General features: G+C 38.9%; 1 protein-coding gene across 6 annotated transcripts in view; it reads left to right on the forward strand.

The window, feature by feature from the left end:
- Positions 1-1045: 1045 nt before the first annotated feature.
- EPS15 (epidermal growth factor receptor pathway substrate 15) overlaps positions 1046-27922 on the forward strand; it is a 46605-nt gene continuing 19728 nt past the window's right edge. For 3 of the 6 annotated variants that reach the window (XM_032191834.1, XM_032191836.1, XM_032191838.1), the window contains exons 1-13: positions 1048-1155; positions 8758-8799; positions 12432-12521; positions 12871-12918; positions 13920-14015; positions 14441-14506; positions 14912-15037; positions 15472-15531; positions 15840-16040; positions 17640-17785; positions 18644-18803; positions 22362-22447; positions 27210-27282. In XM_032191834.1, coding sequence (XP_032047725.1) covers positions 1129-1155; positions 8758-8799; positions 12432-12521; positions 12871-12918; positions 13920-14015; positions 14441-14506; positions 14912-15037; positions 15472-15531; positions 15840-16040; positions 17640-17785; positions 18644-18803; positions 22362-22447; positions 27210-27282 — 1221 coding nt within the window. In that variant the 5' untranslated portion in view covers positions 1048-1128. Of the gene's footprint in view, positions 1156-8757; positions 8800-12431; positions 12522-12870; positions 12919-13919; positions 14016-14440; positions 14507-14911; positions 15038-15471; positions 15532-15839; positions 16041-17639; positions 17786-18643; positions 18804-22361; positions 22448-27209; positions 27283-27922 lie in introns of all 6 variants that reach the window. The other 3 variants (XM_032191833.1, XM_032191839.1, XM_032191835.1) reach the window with 2 other exon arrangements.

Consider the following 27922-nt stretch of genomic DNA (forward strand, 5'->3'; position numbering starts at 1 on the left):
ATAGCAGCTAACAATGACTGCTGGCTGAGGAATGACGGGATGCAGAGGTGGGGCGTGAACATTAGCATAAGCATGAAACTGAGCTGAAGATTAAAAAAAAAAAAAACAGCAGTGGTAGAGAGAATGAAGAAAGGAGGAAGAAAACAATGCACACTGTGAAACCTTTCCAGTCAGTGTGACTCCTGATAATTTATTGGTCTGAATGTGTAATGCAAAGATTCACGCCTGGTCCACCTTTGGCTAAAGCACAGAAACAGGGGTGTTTTCCCTCCACCCTCAGTGGCTGATGTACGAGGTGGTAGCACGAGGGGGTCAGGAAAGCAGCCAAAATGGCCAGCCGGTGGAAGCGAGCAGGTACAGGAGGGACAGAAGGGCCATGGGCAGAGATAGCCGGTGGTGTGTATGTTGCTTTCAGACAGTCTGTGTGAGCATTTCTTGAAGGTTCAGGTGTGGTGCTGTTGGTTCTCCACTCCTGCCTGCTCCTCTTTGTCTCACTGTGATGTTTCCTCACATTTTTTTCTCCCATGAGGCTTGTTTGCCCCCCTCCTTGTGCTTTCTCCCCAGCAGGAGAAAGCACAGAGAGCCTTGGGGAGCGACGGGCGCCTCGGCCAGCGTTTCCCTTCCTGCAGGACCAGAGGCAGGAGGCCAGGGCTGACCCCAGCTGTGTGGAGCCATGAGAGGACGCGTTGGCTCAGCTCATCCTGCCCGCCTCACACTGCTTCCTCTGGGCCCCGTTCCCAGTTCTGTCACAACCAAAACCCCACAGCCATATAGTTTGGGACGGTTTAGCTGATGGCTAACCCAGCGGGGTATAACACTTTGGCAGGCGAGAAGCACCCACAAAGCCCCACACGAGAAAAGGCGGCAGGCTCCGATCCGCACCAACCCCCCGCCCGGCTCCGCCTTTTCCCTGCAGCTTCCTCCCGCGCGCTCCGGCTCCAGCCGCTTCCACCGCCCGCTTTTCCTCCCCGGGGGCGGGCTCCGACTCCAACGACTCCGGGCGGGCGGGCGCGGATCCGGCGCCGGGTTTTGCCCGGGGCCCGGCCGGGGAAGTTGCCGAAGTTGGGCAGCGGGCGGCGGCGGCGGCGCGTCCTTCCTGCGGCCCGGCCGGTGCATGATGGAAGCAGCATGGCCGCCCACCTCTCCCTCACGCAGGTACCGCCCGCCTCCCTCAGCCCTCGGGCAGGAGGTTCGAAGGCTCAGGGCCCCTGGGGAGCGAGGAGCGGAGCGGCTCGCTGCCGCCCCGGCCGCCCCTCAGCCTGCCCCGCCGCCTAACGGGCGCCTAACGGCCGCTGGCGCTGTCAGGTGGCGGCTGAGGGGGGCGTGTGGGGAGGTTGGGACCCCCCGTGTGAGGGAAGGAGGGGAGAGGGGGAGCCCCGGGGGTCGCGGCGATCCCCGCCCGGCCGCAGGTGCCTCTGCCCCGGGGCAGCCCGCGGAGCTCGGGGCCGCGGCTGGCAGCGCCCTCGGTCTTTTGTCTCGGGGAAAGGCAGCGGGCGCCGGGCGCAGATAAAACAAAATAGAAAAAACAAGCAAACAAACCTGCCCCCCGCGTGGTGGAGGGGGCGTGGGGGGCACCGCGGCTGTGCCCGAGGAGCTTTCGGGCAGGGTTCGGGGGTGCTGGGGTTGCGCTGGGTGCAGAACAGCTGCGAGGGTGTCGCTTAAAGGCCTGTTGCAGCGGTGTCTTAGCTCCAAAGACATCGCCTTGGAAGTCATTTTACTTCTTTTCTTGTTAGCTGTGTGGTGTGGGGGCACCCCTTCTGCACGCTAGCTTTACAGGTGCCTAATGGTGAAGGGCTTTGCAGGTCCTTGTGATGAAGGACCTTGCATGGTCCTAGAGCTTGGACAATTTTGGCATCTTTAGTGTCCAGGTGATCTCTTTGCTTAAACCTCTTTGTTGCTTGAATTTCTTTCTCGATGGTAGTAGAATTCCTCCATGTGCATGCTTGTACCCTGTTGAGACTGCTTCGTATTCTCCAGAGATTTGTTAGGTACTAGACTGTACTTCTGGTACTGTTTTGTTTCATGTAGCAGGAACATGAGAAGTTCTCATTTCTACCTGACACAAGCCCGAGGCAGGCCTGTCAGTGCACACGCTCCTTGCTTGGAATGCTTCAGTCTGATCGTCAGTTGTCACACGTATGTAAAAGCTGGTAAAGAAGTGTGACTCACTTACACATGCATGAGGAAACCAAAAAGTTCAGAGCCAGACTACTCAGCTGGCAGTTATTCCATTCTGTAGCTGACTTGTGAGGAAATCCTCAACCATTTCAAGAAAAGAAAGGGTTGTTCATTGAAAACATGAACTCAGTGTTCTCAAATACATTGAGAAAGCATGTCTTTAAAGGTCTAAAGAAATAAAAGAAACATACTTGTGAAGGTAACAGTACTCTGTGAAAGTATGCTTTGATAGTCAAAAATGTTAGGTTAGCATTTTCTGTATCTTTTTTTTTTAACGGTCTTCAAGCAAAAGAAAAATGTTTAAAGCACGCCTTTGTTGAAGAAGGACAAAGTTTTCCTAGACCAGTAATTTAATTCTATGGGCTATTCCGTGGGTATGGGCTCTTCTTTTTTGGGGGAGAGGCCCTTTTTTGGGGGAGAGGGGAGGAGTGCCTGATACAGTTCTACAGTGAAACATTGCTTGCAGGCTGTGTAATCCTTTCATTGTAGAATTTACACACTTTTTTTTTTTTTTTTTTTTTTTGTCACGTGAAACGGGGACTAAATAGAAATGTGATAACATTGACAGGAGCAGAAAAATGGCCAGTGTCCTTAAAACCACTGTGACTACAGCTTACACCAGCGGTTAAATTGAGAAAGCTATTTCTGTTGTTGTTGACCATTTGTGTGGGGAGTTCTTATTTGGGGAGTGGGGAGAGGAGGTGCGTGCTTTGAGTAAAAATAATCTAAGAAAGTCAAGCAAGCCTAAAGATCATTTCTTCAATATGGGCTCTAATTTCAGGCATTTTAGAGTTACGAAAAGTCTGAAGTGTTCTGAATCCATTCCGATGTAGTGTGAGGAAGTGAAAGTGAGTATGGGGGTGGGAGGGATGGTTGCTGGCTGCAGTTAGATCGATTACTGACACCAGCGAGACAAACTGTGCAGGATGGTGCTTTCTGCTGTAAACAGCGTGCAGAGAGTAAGAGGCAGTTCTGCTTGACTTGCAGCCGAGCTCACAGTTGTCTCAGATTTTCTTTTCCCTTCCCATGTGGTTGTGACCGATTTAACACAACGAGGAAGTCGGGTGTTTCCAAAATCAGACTGGGGTATTTTCAGATGGCTTTGCAGCTGCGGTGTCTGAGAGTGCTGCCCATTGTTTATTTGAATGTTACAGCTTCGTTTAAGTAACATGGAGTTTTCTGTTGGTTGATAAGTAGAAATATTTCAGGCCTGTGTAGCTGTAGTGAAATTCATGACACCAAGCATGCTTGAAGAGTGTTGCAAAATGAATATACTTAATCTGAAGTATCTTGTTCTCCAAATTTTGAATCCCTTAAGCAATATCTTGTTGCCACTTGCATTTGCTGGGTGAGTGTCGTGGTCTGAGCAGAACTGAATTAAGTGTGGAACTTCTAAGAAAACTTGTACCAAGTGAATGTTTTGTTGTGGTTGCCTTCAGCTTGGAAACAGCATCAGTGAGAAGGAACTGTTCATATCTAGCAGTCATCCCTTGTTGGGAAACTCAGATTAAGCTATAGCCAATGAGAAGAATTTTATTTTATTTTTGATCTTCCAAATATGGCTGCTTATCTGGTTTAATTAATTTACAGAGGAAGGAAGTGAAGACAGAAGATGCAGAAAATACGTATTAAGAGTGTGGGCGATGTTTGAAGGCTGGTGCAATGTGGACATTCAAAAACTTCCTGTTGCCACTGAAAATTAAAGTGGTAGTTCAGAGAAACTGCTCGTTTGTGTTTGAAAGTTTGAGGAAATTAAGGTGGGACTCTCCCGAAGTATTCAGGGAGAACAGAAAGATAACTTCTTGCTTTCCTGATATTATGAAATACGCCTTTTGTGAAAAAGTGGTGGTCACCTTAAAAAGTAGCTTTGAGCTCCTTGAATAAACAAGACGGTCACGTAACAAGTGACCCTTACGTACCCTGTAACATACCCCATGTCTCAGTTCAGACTTCAATATCTTGTCACAGGTCCAGAGCGCTGTGTTTCATTGTCTAAGGGATGCACTGTATTATAACAGGCTAAGGTAGACACCTGTCTGATGCATTGCCAGTTACTGGAGTATATAGGATGTAAACACAGTATGAATGAGTCTTGTAGTAACGGGTATGATGTAATGCAGAGCCAAAAAGCAAAGCTTACCAGTCACTTAATTCTTCTTCACCTGAGGTTTGTGGCAAACTTCCTATTTCTGTTAGGGATCAACACAGTAATAGAACCAGGATCTTGATCTTTATTATTATTTTACAGGAGTAAGAAATCTGGTGTTCCTCTTTGTCCTCTATGAAAGATGAAGAAATCTGACTGTGTGCACGTGTTTGTGTGTTTAAGCTTGACCAGTGCGTGACCAGTCAGCCTCTCCTAAAAAGCAGGTAGAACTAAATTTTTGATTGATAGCACACCAGCCATTTAGATAGTAGCTGAAAGGCAGTGGAGCTGCTTTTTCACATTTTACAGACTTTGTTCAGTACTGATTATAAGATAGTAGAGGCTTCCTGTAGTGATTTGAAAATGGAATTGAACCATATTTAATTAGGCAGTGACAGCCATCTGCGCAAAGAGAAGGTGGCAGAGTTTCTGCGCATGCTTCAGCTGTTCAAGGGGAATGAAGGTTCTGACTCTGAAGTGCATGGCAATATATGTGCATATAAATTTGCTATAAATACTTTCTTATCTTGTGTTATTGCTGTAGGGGAAAACTTTAATCTCAAGGAAGCTTTCACTCAAGAGCTCTGTTAAATGTCCTCAACGTAAATGTAAGGGAAACAATGTGATTGCAGCAACGAATGAGCTACTTAAAGTACAAGCACATAAATCTGGAGAGAATGTCTGCTCTTGTTTAACAGTTTTGGAATATCTAACGCTGTGTCATCAAGTGATTGTAGAGGAGCAGCATGGATTTTTTTTCACCTAGGTGGGATAAAATCTAAGACTGGATGGAAACAAGTGAATGTGCACCAATGCTTGTCATTTTGGTCCTGTGTTGTATGGCCTGGAACAGTGACTCTGTAGCTCCCTCTGTGTCTGTGAGACTAATAGTACCAATGTCAGTGTAGTAATAAAAAGACAGTACTTGGAGGAAGTTTTATAGTGTGTGGGGGGGAAAATAATACACAAAGGCTGGATTCAGATCCTTCTTTCAAGGGACGCATTGTGTGTGTATGTCCTATAACCAAGCACATCGACTCCAAGCTGAAGTCGAGTTGTTCTTGGTCACAGAACAGAAAGTGGTAGAAAGCTTTGCAGTGAGGCACTTCAAATAAGAGAGAAAAACAACAGGAAAACGTTTTGTTGTCCTTTGGAAAGGGCATCATAATAAAAACCAGCTTGCCTTAAACTTACCTGCTTTTTGGCTTTCTGCCTGTTATTTTTCCTTACTTGTTTAGCTCTTGCTTGTATTCCTACACACTGCTGTAGAAGGGATTCCAGGCGGAATAATCCTTGGATGTTGCATTTGTCTTTCTGGGTTAATTTCATGCCATTCTTAAACTTTGAGGGAGCTGCATTTAGTGGTGGAAGAGCACTGAGAGGAACTCCTTGGAACTACTTGTACTTTATCCTTCCTTCCTTTTTATTTTTCGGAAGTAGAGAGCCAGGGTCTGTGCTGTGCTGCAGAGGAACAGTTTTTTGCCACCCTAAGGCTGCCTGGGACCCAGGAAAGAGCAAGAGGCTGTCTTCATGCAGGACACTTACTGCCAGGTTGTGTCATTTGGCCTGGAAGCTGTTTTTCTCTGTAGACAGCCTCCCACCCTGGGCTCTTTAACTTAGTGCAAAGGAAGGCTGCAGATGGCGGGGTGGCCAGCCTGGCAGCAGTGTTGTGTTACACTTAAATGTGAGTGTGCCGGGGGTGAGAACCTGGGGGCACGAAGCCTTGACTAGCACCACAAGATGAAAAGGCAGGTGTCCCTGAAGGTGGCTTTTATTTCCTGGGTTAGCGTTCTGAAGCTGGTTTTGCCACAAAGGCTGTAATTACTAGAGCAGACATGACTCTTGTGAAGTGATGAACTTCTGAAGGGAATCCTAATAACGTAATTCTATTTTTGTGTGCAGTGGAATCTGACCTTTTCTCCCTCCTTCCTTTCTGCATTGAAAACAAGTTGAATTTACTGTCTGCAACTGCGCGTTATAAATCCCACAAAAAGAACGCTGACTAGAAAATCTTACAGCAGCGCTGTAGAGAGTGTAGAACAGTGTTTTTCTTCTCTCAGAAGATCAAGAATATCCCAGACATTTATATCTTTTATTTTATACTTCACAGGAAAAATAAGTCTGTAACTAGTAAAAAAAAAAAAAAAAAAAAAATAGTCTGGGAATTTTTTTGTTACTATTATTCTATTTGTCGTCACAGGAAATTCCAGTTATTACAGCGATACTGATGGTCAAATGAGTATTGGACACATTAATGAAATCAACAAGAATTGCTGGCCTGTGCTCCAAGCGCTGAATGAAGAGATTGTTTTGCACTTAGTGTTTTCGTGGCAGGACTCGATATTTCCAGGAGTGACAGTGATAGGTCTGGCTGTAAGAATGAAACATTTGGCTGAACAAAGGGGGATATTGGGCAAGAGGGATGATGGATTGATGCTTCGAGGGTGCGTGCTGGCCAACGTTGCTCCAGTTATTTTGGTCGTAGCTCTAATTTGATTCTGTGTCTATGCTGTTACATTACAATGAATTAATGAACTTAGGAAATATCTGAATGTTCAGGAGAAGTGCTCCTCTAGATTGCCACTGAAGTTGTAGCTGAGCTGGTAAGCAGAGCATCTGTCGTTCAGTAAATATAAGTGTGCTTTGGGGCACGCTGGAAAGTGACAGAAAGTGGTGGCGTGTTGGTGCTGCGGTGGTCAGGTCTGGCAAAGCGTGAATGTATTTCGTCAGGCTGGTTTGAGGGGTATGTAAATGCCTGCCTAGGTGGTGGCTGAAACAATAAACCTTTGGGTACTGATGGCGGTTTCCCAGCATGTGGAATTTTGTTACCACCGTGACCCCAAAGAAGTAAACAAAAACCCCCAAAAGTAGAGACCAAGCAATGCTGCAAGGCTCTTAGAAACGGAGTGCCTCTGGGCAGCGTTCTTGCTGAATATTCAGGTTTAAAGATCTGAAAGCAGGTGCTGCTGTTATCTCTAGCTATTCTGCCATCTGCCTCGTGAGGTGCTCTGTTAATACAGCACGCTTCCTGTACTTGAACAGGATCACACTAAAACCCCCCATTTCTAAATAGTTTCTGAAACCAAAGTTTCCCAGTAAATATTTTTTCTCAATAAATGTTCTTTGATAATCAGCATGTGTGGAAGTCTGGCAGCTTCATTAGCTGTTGTTATAGGAAAACATGTGTTTGTATTTAAATAGTTGCAATTTACATGTGCTGTAGTGAAGCCTTTTCTCTAGCTCTGTGATTGGCAGAGCCTAGCGTATTGTTGGTTTCCGTCTTTCAATGCAAATTTCTAAACTTTAAACCAGGAGAAGCTACCTTGTTTGGATTCAGTTTCTGCAAAGGTCTGTGCGTGTGACCCAGAGCTTTAAGATCACATTCCTCTTAAGGGGCAGGAAAATTCTAGTTTTTTGGATCATATTCAAAATAAGTTTTTTATGACGTGGAACTCACTTTAACTTTTGTTGTGCTTATGTTTTCCAACTGGGCTTGCAACGGCACCCCCATTGCAATGATTCTAGGCTCACCCTCTGCATAAATGCACCCAGTCATGCACACAATACACAATTCATGCAGTGTGTACTTCATGAAAGCAGTATCTAATTTTGTGCCTCTTACTTCAGGGAAAGTGAGGGAACCCTATCAGTACACTTTTGGGGAATCTCTTGACCAAAGGTCCTTGGTACAGGAACAGATACTAGTTTACTAACTTCTTTGTGGTTTCAGGCTTTTTGTTTGTTTGTTTGGCTGAATAGAGTTTCTAAGAATGGTTCAATTAAAAAAAAAAAAAAAAAAAGCCTTTACCAAAGATGGCATTTTATCTTTGTTCTCCTAAGTTTGGGTGAACGCTAAGTGTCTGGTAGGTGGCAGCGGATTTAAGGCAGAAGTGATCTCTGGCAATGATTCAAACTGGAAAAAAAAAAAAAAAGACCTTAAAACATATATTTTTTTGGCATCATTGATTTGGATTTACTTGTCAATCCAACTAATTTGGGTATCTGCAAATTTTGCAGACTAGTTGTGTATGGCACTAAATTCTAAAGAATGACGTAGTAGATAATGAAATAAAACTGGCTTTGTATTTATTAGTGAGCACTTCCTAGACTGTGTCACTTCAGGTTTCTTCTCGTTTGTCTGTATTTGATGTCACTCAGGAATTGCTGTCTCGTACTGCCTAGCCTGCTGACCCATCTGATAGTAATCTGATAGCGGTTAGTATCGCTGCCTCCAGAAAAGAAGTCTTCTAAAAGTTACTGTATAAAGAGCAGTCATAGTCCTAATCGTTTTGCAGAATAGAATTATATAAATGCTTCATGTTTCCCTGAAGACCAGAAAAAGTGTTTTCTAACTTTAGCTATATAGGTTGAAGACAGTTGAAGTATGGATTTTATGGTTAATTCTATCTTTTTTTTTTTTTTTTTTTGTATAGCTGTCAAGTGCAAATCCTGTGTATGAGAAATTCTACCGACAGGTATGTATATTCTTGTTGAGAAAATGAAATTTATACAGAATATTATTCCATGCTAGACTTCAGCATGGCTAGCAGTGTGTAAATGACTGAATTCCAAGGCAAACACTTCACAATATATTTTTGTAGTAACTAACACTTGGGTCTGAGCTATATCAGTATAAATGTAGTTATAAGATGACTTAATGTGTTAGCAAACTGCTGTGTGTGTGACATCCATTACTTTACAGTTATACCAGACTGTTAGCTGTTGGAATGGAGTATATCCTTGCTAAATACTGTGGGGATATGTTTTTTTTTTCCTTTTCCTTTGTACAAATGAAGCTGGTGTTCTTGTATTTGCGGTCCTGATAGGTTTATGTCAGACTTGAGTCTCTTTTAAAGTACGCCCCAAGGTTCTTACCAGTTGCTGTAAGGGGTGAACTTTGGTTGGAAGGCCACTGAATGCTGAAATGAATGTGTAGTTCTTGCAGCTCCCCTCAACAGATAAATCTTCTGACGTGGGAATTTTATTCATTGCTTATCTGTTATAGTTAGATCCTGCAACAGTAAGGTGTACTAATTTGTATAAATATAGCTTTTTGGAAAGAAGGCCATTTAAGCTACTGTATTACATCAATATTTTGTATTCTGCACATCTAATTATGTAATGACAGATATATGATAACGTTTAAAGAAACGCCTAAATGAATTATATAAAAAATATGCCTGTATATATAAAGACTTCAATAGCTATTGAACCTCAGAAGAAACCTAGTAGGATGCTTTTTCTCCTTTTGTGCAACTGATAATGTTCCTGTCCGTTTGTTGTAAGACAGGATATAGTGCATATAATGACCTTTTTATTTAAGAACTTGTTTTGGTTATCAACACTAGAATGCAAGCTGCTCTGCTAGGGAAGAAAGAAAACCGTGATTCCTATCAACACTCTTTTTGGATTGTGCTTAGAGGATTAATCCGTTTCTCAAGTGCATAAAACTGGATCAGCCTGTGATGTCTCAAAAGTTTGAGCTCTTACTTTAATGATTTTTCTCCACTAAATGGGAGTAGCAGTTTTGAAATTGCTTAACAGTAAGAGAGAGTTTACCTTGATTGAAGCTGGGATGGCTCCTGAAGGTTGAAGGAGACAGTATCACCCTCGCAAAATTGTCTTTCAATTTGATGAACAAATCTGCTGTGTATCTGTCCCTAGGAATTAAAGTCCTTTAGAGAATCCCATGTTGTGGTGAGTGTTACAAGGTCACAAGGCAAGAAACTCGCCTTTTTCCATGTTAGGTTTCCTAGCCCAATGCTACTGACTGTGTCACTGCCTTGCATAATCTTTGTCACATAACTTGTCTGTCTCTTCCACTTAATTGCAATTGTTTAACCATTGACGTGTGAAACCAAAAGATGGGTACAGAAAGTGAATTTCAGCACAGGTGTGATCCTGGTTCTGAAGTCACTTAACATTTTGCATTCATTGGCTTACACAGCCTGATGAAATCAGAGCACTGTTTGTTGTCTGGCAGCGTACGGTCACGGGGATTCCTTGAACCTGATGCTACTGTTCGTTATATTGTGCCAGTGGATTTGTTTTCCGTGGGATTAGTCTTCTGACTTGCTCAGCCAAATGCTTTTTCTGCAAGCGTTTTTCCTAAAGAGTAGCTTTGGAATGTACTATGTCTAAACACTTCCAGTTGCACTAGATAACTTTTTCCTTCTCCCTCTTTTATAAGGATATGTCAGCTTTTCAGAATAGCCATGTGAGAAAGACATTTCCCTCTGTCTTCCAGTAGTAGCAGAGCATGTCTTGCTTCTTTCATACCAGAAGCACCTAAGAGCATTCCATACAAATTGAGAATAAATTCATCACTTGAAATAGCTCTGATGCTTAGTACTCTGCCAGTTCTGTCACAGAGTTAGTCATTCATTTTACATAATGTGTATTGTGAAATGGCAATTAAATCCTGGGCTTTGTACTTAGAATGCGGTTGAAACCTTAACCTGTCAATAGGGATATTTCTCTTTTGAATAAGTTCTTGGTTTTCCTTTTTTTGCTTGACCATACCTAGACTGATGCTCAAAACAGCATGAGGTTAAAGGATACGTTTAAATATGTATGATAAATTAGCAGGCAGTTATTTGTGCTGCATTGTAACAGGTAAGCAGTATGCCTGAGCTGCTGCTGAATTCTTGATGAGTCTGAATTGAAATACTTTTCACTGTTACCTTGTGACCTAAAGAGGTCACGTACATTTTAAAGTTTTAATCATTTCTGGCCCCATAAAAGACAATTTGCAGCAAGGTAGTTGTTGGCTGATACAGCTATGAAAAAAACAACTCCTGCCTTTTGCACACTGGGGTGGGAAGAAAGCTGTACCAAGCTGATAAATACCAGCAATCTGCTCAGTGCAATGGTCAAGCATAAGCCAATTTTCTGCATTATTTTAATACTTCGTAAGTACCTCCATCCCAGCATACAGGAGTCAATAGTTTGTTAAGAAATGGAAATCAGACTTTTTCTTTTTTTTTTAACAAAAAAACCCCTACCACCTTCATTTTAAGGAATTATTTGAACAGAAAAGAAACTGTATCCACATCAGATTAAGTAAGAAGCTTGCTTAAATCCCTCAAAATCTCCTTCCTTTGGGTTGGAAGTTAGGAAATTAAAAATAAACACAGATGATATTGTATTGCTCTGACTTTCTTGAAAGCTAAGAAAAATCCTAGGTTAAAGGCTTTCTGAGTGGATGCTAAGAGTACTTGGCTTATGTGAAAGATGGGCTCCTCTAACTGAAAATGGGACTTGTTGCAGTGACTTGGCAACTCCTTGCCTATATTATGAACAGCTCTCCCACACAAACTGAAACAAATGATTTACAACTAATTAACAACCTCTCCTAATCAGCCATATTAGCTGTGAAAGTGAAAACATCTTTTGTTTCAAACCTATTAAATAATGTTTTCAGGAATGCTTTTGGAGTTTTTTGATGTATTTTAGAAGCAGAGAAGACAATCTTCAATCTTTATCCACTTCAGCATGCTTTGCAAATAATAAATTCTCTGCAAGTCTTTTGCTTTCTAGTTCTAAACACATATTTGGGAGGTGTTTGTTTTGAGCACCTCATGTGTGAACTTTGAAAATTGGATTTTTGTTTGAAACATAATACTGAATATAGGCTTTGTTTAAAGAAATCTGTGGGGCTGTAGGTGATGGCTTTGCATCATCACCAAGTGTTCTGCTGTATGTACTCAGTCTTGCTGTTCTGTGTGAAGCATCATTCACGCTAGTTATTCTCAGGCTAATCCAAAGACAGCCGTGATGACTCAGTGGTCAGCAAGCACTTAAAAACCAATGGGCTTCAGAAGGGGGTACCAGCAAATGTAATGCTGGGGTTAAGTTACTAGCATGTCCTTCAGTTTTCCATGCACATAGATTTATTGGTACAATTTCAATTTTGGTTCTGTTTCTTCCTCTCTAGGAAGCGTAGAAAACATTCTCTCTTGCTTCTTTTCTGTCCTTTGAAATGTTTATCACGTCTCAAATTCTACATAGTTTCAGTTCTTCGTGGATAGGAAGACTGCTTTTGAAGATTATCTATATTTTTAATCTACAAAGCTGTTTTGTGATATGAATTGTTTTCTGCTCCTAGGTTGACTCTGCCAATACTGGAAGAGTGTTAGCTTCTGATGCAGCTGTTTTCTTGAAAAAGTCTGGATTGACAGATTTGGTACTTGGAAAGGTATTTAATGACAATTGTTTAACTCTGCTGTCTCTTGCTTTAGTTAGTATCCTTTATAAATTAAAATACTTAGAGTGGTAGCACAGGATACATGAACTTCCCTAACGTGTTTTCAGTTGTGCTATCTAACCCTTTCAAACTTGAGCAGCTCTGCTTATTGCAATGTGTGTGTTGTTTGTGATGGAAATTAAAGCAATATTTAAATTTGTTACCATAAGTAACTTCTATCATGGAAGTTAAGAACTAAACTTTCATCCAAGAATTATATCATCGTTAAATTGAGTGAGAACTTGCCAGATTCCTTTCAGTGTTGTAGAACATCTTTGTGAATATTGTTTTTATGTTCTAGATTTGGGACTTAGCTGATACTGATGGCAAAGGAATCCTGAACAAACAGGTACGGTTTTATGATGAATGAAGTTACTCTATGCATTAGCAAATCTAGAAAAAAAATATAAACATTAACATTTCTGGTTCAGGAAAGCAGTTTTTATAGTGGGATTCTTTTCAGGTATGTACTCCCCATTTCATTGTAAGCTACAATAAATTAAGCAGCCTTCAGCTACCTCATTTATTTCTCTTGAAGTCACAAAATGAGCTGTTACGTAGCTGTGCAGTACCACTGAGGAGTAACTTAAGGTCTAATGGTCTGTATTAAGGTAACTTTTCCTCTGAATCTTGGGGGGGAATGTAATGCCAAAATTAAAATTCTAGTAAAATCTTCAAAATTTCTCTTGATCTAGTTTTGGTGGGTTTCACATCAGTTCATTCTGTTTGGAGCTGTTCTTTCAAAGCTGCAGCTATGAGCAGTGTCAGTCAGACTTCCGTATCAGTGGTGCATGCGGTGTGATCTGCTGAAAATCTCTGATGTGATGTTTCTGTTTGATGGTTTGAAGCACAGTTACTTAAATAATGGCCTGCAGAGAGCTAGCTGCTTTATTCCATGGTAGGAAAAGATGATTGTAGCATCTATTAAACAAATCTTTCATCAGCCTTCTACTTGAGTTCACCTTTCTTGTATGCTGTATGTTTCTTTCCTCCTCCTCTGTCAACTGTCACCTTTGAGATTAGCTCAGTTCCTTCAAGATAAACAGCTGTAATTGCTACTTCAAATTTCACCGCTCTGTCATAGAAGAACATAGTGTGGAGAGCTGATTACACTAGCCAGGAACCTACTAAATGCTTGGAGCTAGTAATTACAAGCTTTACTTCGCCGGAAGAATTAATCAGTTTTTGACTGCTGCTCACTGTCATTTTGTGACACATACCACTCCTCCTTCCCCCCAGCCCTTTGTGGCCCTTGTATACATAATGATACTAGAAAAACTCCTAACCCTTCATAAACTTGTGTGTTTGAATGTAACAAAATTTTCACCTTTTTTTTTTTTTTCCCTGTAGGAGTTCTTTGTGGCTTTACGACTTGTAGCATGCGCGCAGAATGGATTGGATGTTTCCCTGAGTAGTCTTAATTTGCCTGTTCCTCCACCAAGATTTGTAAGACTGATGTATTTATTTTAAATGATCATATTAACTCATTAATAAGAACTGCTTTGAAGATAACAATTAGGGTTTAGTATAAATACCAAATATTTTTGGAAGTGATGTTGTAGGGCAGGGGAAAACAGGACAATCCAGAATTAGAGTAAGGTGCTATGTGTTCTGGTCAGGGACTTAAATATATAATTGTGTAAAATTAGAATATATATGGTATTTGTTCTATTAGTGTTTTCCTTAATGGAAAAAACTTTTTAAATTTCTTATTCTAAGTTTTGGTATCCTTCACTTAAGATATGGGTGACTAAAATGCAGTACAGACTTTGAGAAGAAGTCACTTCTCAAATAAGGGAGTTATTTTGAAAGGTCAGAACCAGTTCTCTTCTGATGTGTTTTTTTTTCCTGTTTTTTTTTTTTTTCATTAGACTGATACTAGCAGTCCTTTGCTACTCAATGCAACAGCATCAAGTGATGTACCATGGGCTGTTAAGGTAAATACAATATTGGTTTGTGATCTAGAACTATGATGTGGTTTGCAAGCAAACAAATCTTGAGAAAAATATGATGCTGGTAACTATAGTTCACAAAGTATGACAAATTGCCATTTCTGTCAAATCTGTAATTGGTCTAGTAGACCTGATTTGATTGGGTGAGGGGAAGGGAATGACACTTGGGAAACCTTCGGAAAAATCTGATTTATTCAGAGTAGTTACCTGAAGCTATGAAAATAAGTGAAAGACTAAATCTCAGCGGGTGTTGTGTGAGCCTATGACTCAAAAGAAAATACAGAAAAAAAATCTGTCAAAAAAAAAAGCTTACTACTTCTGAAATAACGAGTGCTTCTTAAACTGTGAGTGACTGTTTCCATAATTAGTATTTTTCTTCTGTTCCTGCAGCTGGAAGACAAGGCCAAGTATGATGCTATTTTTGACAGCCTAAATCCCATTAATGGACTATTGTCAGGGGATAAGGTGAAACCTGTACTCCTTAACTCAAAACTGCCAGTGGATATCTTAGGACGAGTAAGAATCTTTTTAATTAATCATTAATTTGCAGATGATAACTATGCAACACTCAGCATTGTCTGTTTTTCAGACTGTTTGTAGTAATGCACCTAACTTGTAACTACTGTCTTACAGAGTGAGAAAATGCAAAAATAATCTTTGATATTCTGATAGAGACTGCATCTTACTGTTAATGTACCAGTTTTGTGTATGCTGTAACACTTTGTTTAGGACAGGGTGTCATTAGCACACTCTGTCTCCATCTTCAGATTCTCTTCCTTTGCATGGTTTCTATGAATGTATATTGCTCACTGAAAACTAATGCTGTTAGATTAATAGAACTTTGGATATACTTGGGGGAGGCTGTTCTCACATTTGTTTTTATTGAGGTTGTAAATAGGCAAACAGTACAGTTCTGGCAAAAATCCCTATATTCTGCTTTTGGTTGGTAGGTGTGGGAATTGAGTGATATTGACCGAGATGGAATGTTGGATCGCGATGAGTTTGCAGTGGTAAGTATGTCTTGGGATTTTGGAAGTCTAATGACAAGTTTAAAATGGATGAGTTGTATGTTAACTTTTGCCTGTATGGTTTCATTTATTACCTTTATTTACAACCTTAATCAAGTCTTAGTATTAAATTAATGTGAGACTCAAAAATAAGTAGTAATAAAAAATGCAGGTCGGAAGACAATAAGCTGCAACTCTGTTCAAGGGGCTTGTAAAGGAGAAACATAACAGAAAACATGCTACAAATTTATGTCTTAACTAGTGTCGTCCCCCCCTTCTCCAGTATTCACATGGTTTGTTTTTATGTTCAGGCAATGTTTTTGGTGTATTGTGCGTTGGAGAAAGAACCAGTGCCAATGTCCTTGCCTGCAGCTTTGGTGCCACTATCCAAGAGAAAACCCATTAGTGTTCCAGGAGCAATGCCATTAATTCCATCTTCAACATCAACCAAAGATTCACATCAGTCCTTGCCACCTGTAGGCATTTTAGCTGCCAAAACACCATTATCACAGGTACAATTCTGAAGTGAATTGGGGCTGAAAGATTTGTTCTTAATGCTGTGCTTTGAGGTCTGCCTATGTGAAGCGTCTTGATATACGATTTTAATTTCCTTCTTGTCCTATTGATTTGTTGATAAAGTTGAGGAGGCTGATGGGAAAACCAGGTTAAGAGAAAGGATAGCACAAAATTTATCTTCTACTGTTTTTAGATGCCTTCAAATATAAATGGTTGGATAAAAGAATTATTTAGTAAAGATTTTTCAGATATTTAAAAAATAAATTATTTCAAAACATGAAGTGCAACCCAAAGGTCAGATTACTAAGGAAACAGTTTGTGAATGTAGTCCAAATACACTTAGGCAGAACGTAAGTGTTCTGGCTGAAGACTGATTTGAATATGGCCACTTTTTAAAACAAATTGTACTAATGCATGTGTACGTACATGTATGTTGTGTATGAGTGTAGTTTGAAAAAGCTATTAAAACAGAATAGAGAAGCAGAATAGATAAATGAAAGCTATGGATAAAAGAAGACTAAAGGTCTGGCATATCCACATAAATACAGAGATCCGGTGTTCTAAATGTAATGATTAAAAAAATTAACTCACCCAGAAAAGCATCTTACTTAATCCTGGTCACTTTAGAATCCAGAAATTGGGAATGTGTCTTTACAAGTGGATTATAATTTACTGTTTATATTCAAAAGAAAAAATTACTGAGAAGGGAATCTGAGGTAAGAACTGTAGTACTTTATGCATAAGATGCTGCCTGGATATTTGGGCACCTGTATTTGAGTGATCAATAAAAAAAAATCAGCATTAATTCTGGAGGTTCCAAGGTTTTCATCTGTCAGTTTGCTTGACTGACATAAGCCTGTGTACAATATGTATTACAAAGCAGTGCCATTCTGGATCAGCGTCTTGGTGTATGTTTTTTGTACAGTACCATTTGGAATTCATATATTGTGTGTTTATACGCTGAAATTAATTAGCCTCCACGAGCATGCACGTATGCAGCAGCTGAAGCCATTTTCACTCAAACAAACAAACAAACACCCTATCTCTGTATAATAAATAGTATGGTATTTGGAAAAATTGCTGAAGTAAGACTTGTGGCTCTAGTTCCCATCTTTACATTGATGAGAGCTTCAAACCTACAATTTAGAACGTCCCAACTGTTAACTCCATGCTTGACCAGTTCTTCAGTCCCTGCAGCTAAAGCTCTCCAGCTGTAAAGAGGAATAAAATGGATGGAGCCAGCCTGGAAGCAGGGCTTTGAGTACAGTGATGAGGGCACAACTCAGTGCTAGGAGATACGGACCTCAAGGAATACTTCTAATGGATAGGCAAAGAGGTGGAGCAGTATCAATCATCCATGGTGTTTCACTGTTATAAATACTTCTGCTTTTGGAGTTGCATGTGGATGTCTGTACAGGACTATTTTGGGCAGTAAAACTGGTTCATAAACTAGGCATCTATACTACTTTTTAAATATGTGCTATAGTCCTTGAGTTATGTAACTTTGAAAGCATATAACTATCTGACAGAGCTGTCTTTATCTTAGCATTTATTTTTTTCCCCCCTCTTCTTCCTTCCCCCTTCCCTCCCCTCAGTGGGTTGTATCGCCTGCAGACAAAATTAAGTACGATGAGATCTTTGTGAAAACTGACAAGGACATGGATGGATTTGTGTCAGGTGTGGAAGCCAGAGAACTATTCTTGAAGACAGGACTGCCTTCTGCTCTTCTTGCACATATCTGGTAGGGATTATTTTTCCTTGACAGCTGTTTAGACGATGGCATGGTTCTTGCTCTTTCCTAGCACTTTTCATGAAAAGTGGAAGCTGTTATTTTTGTATATGATAGCGTGGCATCTTTATTAACAGTGGTAACTTACTTGCTTCTAGTAATGGACAGAAGTGGTGGGTGAGGAACAGGTTTATGCTGTGAGTTATTTCCTAGCTGGAGGAGGTAAAGAACCTGAACAGATGGTTACAAACAAATACTACACTTTAGCTGAATACCTGATTTAAGGCAACATAATGTATCAGCATTCAGATGCACAGCAACTAGCCATCTGAGGATTATCTGTGTAAAATTCTTAGCATGTAAGATTTATGGCCCATATAACTCTGTGACTCGTTTATCTTTCGTTATAGTCAGTAATGACACCTGCTGTGTGATGGTGTGTTTTTCTAAATTTTTCCCCACTACATGTATAAACTATTTCACGACACTGGTAGGAAAAATGTCATTTTTTTCAAGGCATGATTAGCATAACTTTATTTAGGGAAGTCAGAAAAATTAGACAAACTTGTGTTGGCTGTGAGAAGTGCTTTAGTTCAGCAGTAACTTCAGTTACAAATATTCTGGTATTATGACTCAGTCCTGATTCTGCCTTTTACGAGACGAAAAATTGCTGTAACAGCTGTGGAAATTGCACAACCACTTTCTCTTTGCATTCTATGTTTGTGTAATGTTTTCTATTTATTTCGTTGCTGTACTTATGTGTTGCATTTTTTTTAGGAGAGGAGATCACACAGTAGCAATTGTTACATTTCTAAATAACAGCAAGTACAGGAAACTTGTATGATTTATTTCATGTGTATCTCTGTCCAGGGCTCTCTGTGACATAAAGGACTGCGGGAAGCTTTCAAAGGAACAGTTTGCTTTGGCTTTCTATTTAATCAATCAGAAATTAACAAAGGGCATTGATCCACCTCAGGCTCTGACTCCAGAGATGATTCCGCCTTCAGACAGAAATGTCAGTTTACAGAAGGTAAGGACAGGTTTGGCATGTTTGGTATAAATTTCAAACAAAAAAGGTTAATTTCAAAAACTACACAGGAAACACCTCAAGTACTGGCAGACCTAAGTATATCATAATATCAGGAAGAAAACAAGTCTTGATTGCAAAGAAGTGACAAAACACTGCTCCATTCATGTTTCGAAATGAAGCTGTCATTTATTACACCTGCCAACCAAGCGGAGAGATCTTATGTTGAGAAAGCATTATTTTCTATTTTGAAAGAATAATTCCTTTCCTGTCTAAAGAAATCTTAGTTTGCATCTGAAGTAACACGCACAAGTTAAATGTTGTTGTCCTAATGTATTCTCAATTACCTCTTTTGCATTTCTCTTTTTCAAAAAGTCTCAAAACTGAATAAAGTTTAAATACTTAAAGTTTTAAAAGTAAATGATCCACCATTTTATTCTTCACAGATAGTTTAAATGTCTTCATAGCCTGTTGATTGCCATCTATCTGAATCCAACAGTAGACTATATCTCAGCAGTTCAAGTTATATTTATCTGAATGGCAGAGGTCATTGCAAATTCCTACTTGTTTTACACATCATAAAGTCTTATGTTTGTTACCTTTTCTTGGTTGTGCAAAACATTGACCTAATTCTACAACTTTCTTGAACAGAATGAGAAATTTACACCTGAAAAAATTTAGAAACTCAAAATTTGGCACTACTTTTGAGTTTCTGTAACTGGTATCTTATTTCTTTTTACATTCTGTTTTTAAAAAGTAATTGCTTTATTTGCAACTCTACTAATCTTTTTTGTATGTTTGCTTTCCTTTCTATGTCTCTTTTCTAGTTTGGACTGTTTTTTCCATTCTGCACCACTCTGCTTTTCATCTTTATTATTCTGTCAGTTTGTTAACTCTGCTTTCTCAAGGTTAGAGAATCTTTGCTTTTCTAATATTTACTGTCTGTTGGTTTAATAATGAACATCCTTCTAAGACTCTTAAATAATCACTGAAATAGCACAGCACTTTTCTGAAGTGTCACAACATGTTGCTGTCTCAGATTATTGCTGGTTTTCCAGTTTTCCTCATCTGGAAGAATTCCAAGGTGCTTTGCATATCTGAACTGCCATAGTGTCCTTAATTCGCTCCTGTGCAGAAAATGATTTGTGGGGTGGACTTCTGTGGCTGTTACGTGTCGGCAATGTGTGCTGCTTAAACTTAAGAGAAGATGCTTTGTATTACTCGGTTGAAATTGCTGGGGAAGTGATGACAGAGTAGTAGCCCGGTGTGACAGTTGACGGTTTCCATTAGGACTGATACCCATGGTTTTGCTGATTATATTTCAGAAAATGTAGTGGTCAGAACACATTAGATGAGATCAGCATTGTTTACTGCTACTCTATGTACGTTGTCGTCACAGAACTCTTAGAGGTCAATTGAATTTTGCAGTGGTTTTGCACTGCTAACATAAAACATAAGAGTAAGAATACTATGAAAGAAGGTAAGTGATGCCTTCTAGATAGCTTTGTAAATCCTCAGCAAGAATTCATTTTACTAGATTGAGCTCGAGGTCTAGCTCATTTTGAGGTTTTTCCAAAGAGATGCTACCCTCTTGGTTGATATGAAAGAACTCTTTTTGCAAGATTATTGTTCAAGAACTGAACCAAAGGATAAGAGCAGTGTGCAGAAACAGGATTTTAGCTTGTTTTCTTGAAGTGGTGTGGCTTAAATAGTAAAAAACACTTAGGCTTCCTCTTCTGACTCACCTATATAAGAGTAGTAGCAGGAATATCAGTAACTATGATGGTAGTCCATTATATTTTTGAAGTATGGAAAGTTAACTTGCTGTCCTTCTTGGTGGATGTTCAGCAATATACGTGCATACAAATTCTGTTCTCTGAAGTTTTGTTTATTTACAGAATTTCATTACCACAGTAGTATGACTTTTATTTCAATTGTGAAGCTTGAATGCAGATGCCATAAATTGGAAACAGAGCAGCAGTCTAGTATTTGTTGCCATTTCTTTACCTAAAACTGTTTGTAGTCACAAAACTTGAGCTTGTATTACTAGCCATAAAATTTTACTTTATATGCAATTTCCTTTTCTGGAATTTTGACAGGAATTGACTTTTATTGCTATTTTGAGTTAAAAACTGAAGTGTTGCTTGCATGGGTGTTGCAGTGTGGTAAATGGCAGCAAATAATTCCAATTCCTGTCTTTTTTTTTTTTACTTGTAAAATTAAAGCTAAACTTGGCTTTTGTGGACTGCCTCTCTCCCTAAAGTTCTTATGAAGAATTGAAGATGAGATTGTACTATGTTTTGTTGAAGTTTGAATTATTGCGTAGAATTTCTTCAATTGACTAGAGAGAGAAGCACAGAAAGAATTTGTAGTTGTAGCTGATACCACCAAGTTTTCCTTCCTCCTTCTTAGGAGAAAGAAAAACTTCCTCGTTAGAACACCATGAGCAACTCAGCAAAACTCCTCTAATTTCTTCAGGATGGAATTGAACTTCATAGCTATTTTGCCAGTTTGAGAAGCTGTACACTAACCAGTTTAAGAATAGCTGTATTTTTTTAACGCATGCCATTTGCTTTAGTAAAATATGCATGAATAATGTGTAGTTCTGCTGAATAATATTCTCTGCTGCTGTGTGCTCAGATTTACTGGTTAGGTCTTTTGTTGACCAAAGCTTTGTTACTTTTTCCCCCAGTATAGGCTTGAAAAAATATATAGTTAGGCTTTTATTTTATTTATTTTTTTTTCTTTTTGCGGTATCACCTGCCTCTTAACTGTATGTATATGCCTTTCCTCTGAACTTTGTGTTTGTCCTGGTTAACTTTATTCAAAGTTTCAAGGAGTGAATGTATTATAGAACACAGTTACAGTGACTCTGGCTTCCTAAATATGTTCATGTTGTAGTAAGGCAGACTAGAACAATTACAGTATTTGCTAATTTGTGTCTTCAGAACTTGTTCTGTAGTCCTTTATATATACTTTTTTGAAATGGAAATAAGTTGTATCATAGTAATTGTCTTATTATAAAGATATTAAGGAAATAAGAACTCATGGGCTATGACTTTGTATTATTGAAGTTTGTCAGTACTCTGGAGATTTGTGTTAACCTACGTAGATACGACTTAAAGCATTGCAAATGAAGTGTCTATACTCTGCAACAGGAGGATCACCAGGGTTGAAGAAATATGTATATTAGTAGTAAACAAACTAAACTGTTTTAAATGAATGGTAATAAGCTGTAGTTCTAAAGTGAAATGTATTTTACAGTTAAGACTTTTTGGTATGATGAAATGTCCTTTTGTGGAAGACGTGCTTTCAAGAGTTTACAGGAGATAAACTGTTTGAATTACTAGATGTGTTTGATGTATGGTGTTTCCTGTTAATTTAGCATTTTTTTCTGTTAATTTAGACTGTTTTTAACATTTTTTTAAAGATTAAAGATTAGCAAAATAATGCTACGAACAGTTGTTACTTCTTGTGATAGTGCAAGCTATTTTTTAAAGTGAAGATAGTTGTCAGACTGCATAAACTATAAACTAACAGTATGTTTTCTTTATCTTTCAGGGTACTCAAGGACTCAATTCTGTAGCAGATTTTTCTGCAATTAAAGAACTTGATACATTAAACAACGAAATAGTAGATCTGCAGAGGTAGGTAAAGGAGGGATAGCTACAGTTGCCTCAGGTTCAGTTGTTATGCTTACTGTTTTTTTGTTTATTTGTTTTTGTTAAGCCAACTAAATACATAAGAGGAAAAAATAGAAGGTAATGTAGTTTGTTTTGCTAAAATCAATGGTAGCAGGTCTGTAAAATTATTCTAATATTGTTTAACCCCTCAATTCTTTGTTATCTCAGATGGGTGCATTTATTAACAGCAAGATAGTGAAAGATCTGTCTTGTGTTCTGGGTGTTTCAGGAAACTGCATATTCTCGCATCCTGAGATCAAAATACTCTTGCTCATCTTAATTAGTAGATGAGCATACAGCAGATCTGTAGGGCGTGGGAGCCATGACAAATTGGCATTATACATGTAAGTCTTGATTTATAGAGGGAATCCTAAGGGCTTTTTCTTAATGGAGGCAGGGAAGTGAGACAGGAAGGCTCAAGAACAATACAGAGTGGCAAGATGAGAGTTTGCACTTGGACCTTGGCTAGGATTTTGATGGGGATAAAGATGTAAATCCTTCCCTTCTGTATGGTTGTACTGAGAAAAATCGTTTTAATTAGAGGTCTGCAGACCTTTGGTTTCCAAAAATTATTTCTAATGTAATTAGGATAATGATTTCAAGTGACTAAGAAAATCAAGTTCATATATACTGTGTAGTCTCTGTCATACTCTCAAGACAGCAGATATTTTTCTTCAGTGATTTTTTGGTACTATTGTAAATTTACTGTAAATTCCTTCTGTCAAGAACAGTCAGTTAAGGTGCGTTGTCATGATGAAATCTGAGTGTCTTACTCATGTCACTTGTAGGAATGAATTAATTGTGCGATGTGTCAAAGCACAATCTGTTTCCTAAATAGATAAACGTTTTTTGCTTCAACTCCTTTTTACTCCCACTGCCTCCTGGCTTGTCCCTGCTCTGGTTTCCTCTGTTCTTCCTTAGGTAGTATTAATACCAATTTTGGATTCATACATTTATTAACCTAAAATTTGATTTACAACTATATATATTTGCCAATATTATCTTAGAGAGAAAATGCTCACTAGTGTCAATTTTCAAATTGTTTTTTTACCATGTGTGTTTGCAGCCTAACATGCAAGCCAATGAAATTCTGAGAGCCAGTAATAGAAATTGTCTATTTTTGAAGTGCACATTTAAAACAATCAAACAAAAAGAACAACCAGAGGAATTTCTTCAAAAGAATGACAATGTTTTGAAAATTTAGCTTTTTGAGAGACTGAACAACAAAATACAGAATTGATGTGTTTGTGGCTCATCAGTGTGTGTGGGAAAATTTCTGGTGGCCAGTAGCTTTTTAATGTAATTCAATAAAAACATAACATGAAGAAGACCGAGGTTTAGGATTAGATGAGGAAAAAATGCAGAATACTTCTTAGTGAGGGTAAATCCCCTCTGGTACAGGGAATGACTTGTTTAGGGAAGTTGTGGAATCTGAATCGTTTTGAACCTGTCAGCAGTTCTGTTTTCTTCGGAAGGCCTCAAAGTTCCGTTTCAGTTGCACTATATTTCTGGAAGGCTATTTGTGAACTTTTTTGATCAGCATTGTGGGAGGCCAGACCAGATGTTCTTAATATTTTTTTTGAGCCATAGAACCTTTTTCTTCCCCCAGCAAACCCTGTTTTGGTTTTGTGCTTTAAAGCTAGCTACAGCCCACAAATGAGTGGGATTCTTTCAAGCTTTACCAATACCACATTGCTCTAAAAGTGTGAATGGTTGAACTTAACTAGGTATGCCTCACCAGAGGTGCCATCCTTCGCACATGTTGGACAGCAGCAGTTACATTGTCTTGAATACAAATCAGGTTAGAAGGACTGCATAGCTGGTAAGTCAGTCCCTGAAAAGTGAAGAAATGGCAAAATGTCTCTAGAAAAACAGGGCAACCTCTCCCTGCCATATGTTCACATCAAGACTTTGTTTAAAAGCTACAGCTTCATAGCAAATTAGTGGTAAGAATTTTACTATCAACTCTATGAAACTATCAGCTCTATGAGCAGTTATCTATCACTTTTTATGAAAAAGAACTCTGATATTTTTCTGCCTTTTTAACTAATGTGGGTTCTAATCGTTAGCCTCCACAAAGCCTGGCCAGGGTTGTTTCCTATGTAGCTTAAAAATGCCGCTACTGACAAGGACCTCCTCAGTTGTCAGCTATCACAAATGTTTCAAATATGCTGGCTCCCATTCATAAATACTTCTCCATTCACAAATTGTTATAAAGCTTCTGGAGTTACTGATATTATTTCTTTTGTAAATCATGGTGTATGTGCATTAGAGAAACCATGTATTGTTTTTGTTGTGTTTGTTTTTTAATTTTTAATAATCCCTTTTAATTTACTTGATAAAAGGGTCTCTCGACCTGACTGCAATTAAGATATGTAGGGAAATTGTATTGCTTTCGTAAATTGACTTTAAGTTGGTTACAAATGTTTTTGTCAAGACCACAGGTATTTTTGTTTGTTTTCAAGTGCTGTGGTATGGGACGTCAAGATCCAGGAAATCTTACACGGCCAATAAATCAATTTTGTTGCCTGCTTTTGATTCTTTCAGTTGCTGGGCGTTCCTACAGGCATATAGTAGATAATTTGTAAAAGAAACAGAAGCATTCAGAAGAATTAGTAAATTGAGTAGGTTTGTGGTATTATTTTTGAAACAAAGACACGTTGCTCCAAGTGGGAGTGGGTAGGGTAGACACTTTTTTTAGACTATATATGCTCAATTTGTTCTGCTCTGCCTGAGGCTACTGCCTAAGCTGTCCTTGTGCTGACTGACAATAGTTCTTTCACTTGATTTGTTCCAATTCATTGTTTGTGTTAAGATTTTGCCAGTGTAAGCTGGCTGTGAGTGGGTGTCATGGCCTGTTGCTTGCTTAGGGTCATCCAGATAGCAAGATTTAGGTACCTGACTTCCCTTGAAATAGAAGGGAAGTGAGCTTTATTTCTGGCAGTCTCCTCGCATAGATGAGTGACAGTGTATATTAAGTCATGCTCACCTGCTGGCATTTATTTCCTGCTCAGTTTTCATACTCAGGCTGGAAAAACAACCAAACAACTACTTGTTGTTTGTTTTTACCTAATCAATTATTCAATCTTTTATCTTCAATTAGGAATAATCTGCCTGAATGCCTGCTGTGCTTGATAAGCATCTGAGAGCTCGATGGCGTTTTTCAACTTGACTTGTGTTTAGATCTGTGGAAGTGCTTTGTTGAGATTGAGCCCTTTTGTTTATGGAAAGTTACAGAAGGCAAAAATCAACAGAATTTTTTTCAACCCTGTGATGCTTCAAATATCTAAGTAAAACTATGCAATAAATATTGGTTTGTTAGAGAAATGTGCTATAGCTTTGATGAAAATGGCAGATCTGTGTCATATTTACATGATGATTTCATTCTGATGAATCGGAGTGAGAAGTTATGTGGAACTGGAAGGTTCACACTTAACAAAATAACTAGCCTTGTTCTGCAGTGTCTCTGCAACTTGTGTTTTCTTGTCCATGTAAGCCTTGCCTCTAGGCACAGCAATCAAGTTAATCGGATACTGAGACAAACAATAGTAGAACATAATATACAGTAATAAACAAGCATTTGCTCTGAAAAGATTAACATCTGTGACACCTGTTTTTTTCATCTTCCATTGCGTATGGTTTAACAGCAAACAACCATGGCTTAGCCTGAGTAAAGACAACTTTCTCAGAGCAGATACCCCCTTTACTTGGTGGACAGAAATATCTTATTCCTTATTGGAGAAGAGTAAACAATAAAATTAACAGTTTTGGATTGTTTACCAATCTGCTGCTATTAACAGACAAAGTTACCTTAATTTTAATATGCATTAGTAATATCATTTGATAGCTTTTCCTTGTGGTACTTCATTTAGATATGTTAGGTCTGTCATCACTGCTCAAATTCTATTCAATATATGTCAGAATTTAATAACAATCTGTAAAAGTGGGTATCTATATAGAAAAGCTGTTGCTAAATCTGTAAAGCGTAATGCTTTAGTCTCTTAATTCTCATATGCTTTCTTTTAAACAAGCACTTCTGAGTAGTGTGGCTTTTTCCTTTATAAAGCTATTGTTATCTGACTGCCAAGAATTTATTGATGATAATTCCCCTGTCATCAGCGGTCACGTTTAAGTTTGCATAAATGGCTGTAGGGACAGACTTGATATGACACAGCAAATAACTATGTGCGGAGTCCCCTAAGCATACTCTGATTACGGCAAGCTAACTTTTCTTCTTCTGAGTGAATTTATCAACAGATACATCTAAAATATGATAGTCAAGGTTAATAATCCACCAGGTTGGCCTCCTGGAAATGTTTTCTAGCTGCTGTTAGTGTAGGAATTACTGTATTTGCAGGGGTTAACAGATGGAATCTGATGCAATCCCTCCCACTTTTCCCAGCAGTTTTCATTAGACAAGTGCTCCATAGCAACAGTGAGATCACTGAAGACAGTATTTCATTGATTTCTCCCTCCCGCCCCCTTCCGTTTTTGAGCCATTCTTATCACTAAAGTGCAGTTGGCTGAAGAGGCATCTTTTTTTATGCAAAAAGCTTATGTGGGCTTCTGTCTTGTAAATAATTTGGAAAGCAGAAATCCCTTGCATCTCCTGTGTTTAATGTTTCACTATGTATTTAAAGAGAGATACAGGTTTAGGAGGCTGGATAACTGTACCTGCTGTAGCTGATGTTCTGAAGTATTCTTGCATTGTTTGCTGGTCTTCTAGGGAAAAGAATAATGTAGAACAAGACCTGAAGGAAAAAGAAGATACCATCAAACAGAGGACGAGTGAGGTCCAGGTAAGTAAGGCACAGAATTATTGCTCAGATATCTGATACCGACCAATGTGATGTTTTAATGGCAATGAGATTGTTGAATCTTTAGATCACATCACTTACTGAGTGGTAGCTAATTAAAAAAAAAAAAAATACTCTGAAGTGTATTTGATATATGAATGTGGATTGGTGAGGGTCTGTATATTCTAGAAGCTCACAAATTTAAATAAATATATAGGCTACATGGAGTTTTAAATTAAAAATATTTCATAATATTTTTTTAAGCAAGACTAGCTAATGTCTAATTAAAACTGAAGAACATACTGTAGTACTGCAAATTAGTAAACTTAAGTAGCTGAGTTAAAAGGACTTGGATATGGGGCTGCTACTTAAGAGTCGTAATAATTACCTGCTTGAGAGGAATGCTGCCACAAGTTAATTTTGCCTAACATAAGTGAATTTTAAATAAAATCAAATACATTTTTTTAAGAAGGATTATATTGAACTTTTCATAATTGAATAGAAAATTTGATTTTTACAAGTATTTTATGAATAAAAAATTATATAGTCAACATCACTGTATAGGATGCTAACAGTGTAAGCTCTGAATTAAATGCTGCAAAGCATGTTTCAATTAATCACGAGGTGCAAAAGCAGATGGAGT

The sequence above is a fragment of the Aythya fuligula genome, chromosome 8 (assembly GCF_009819795.1).
Source record: "Aythya fuligula isolate bAytFul2 chromosome 8, bAytFul2.pri, whole genome shotgun sequence".
In the NCBI taxonomy this organism is placed as follows: Eukaryota; Metazoa; Chordata; class Aves; order Anseriformes; family Anatidae; genus Aythya; species Aythya fuligula.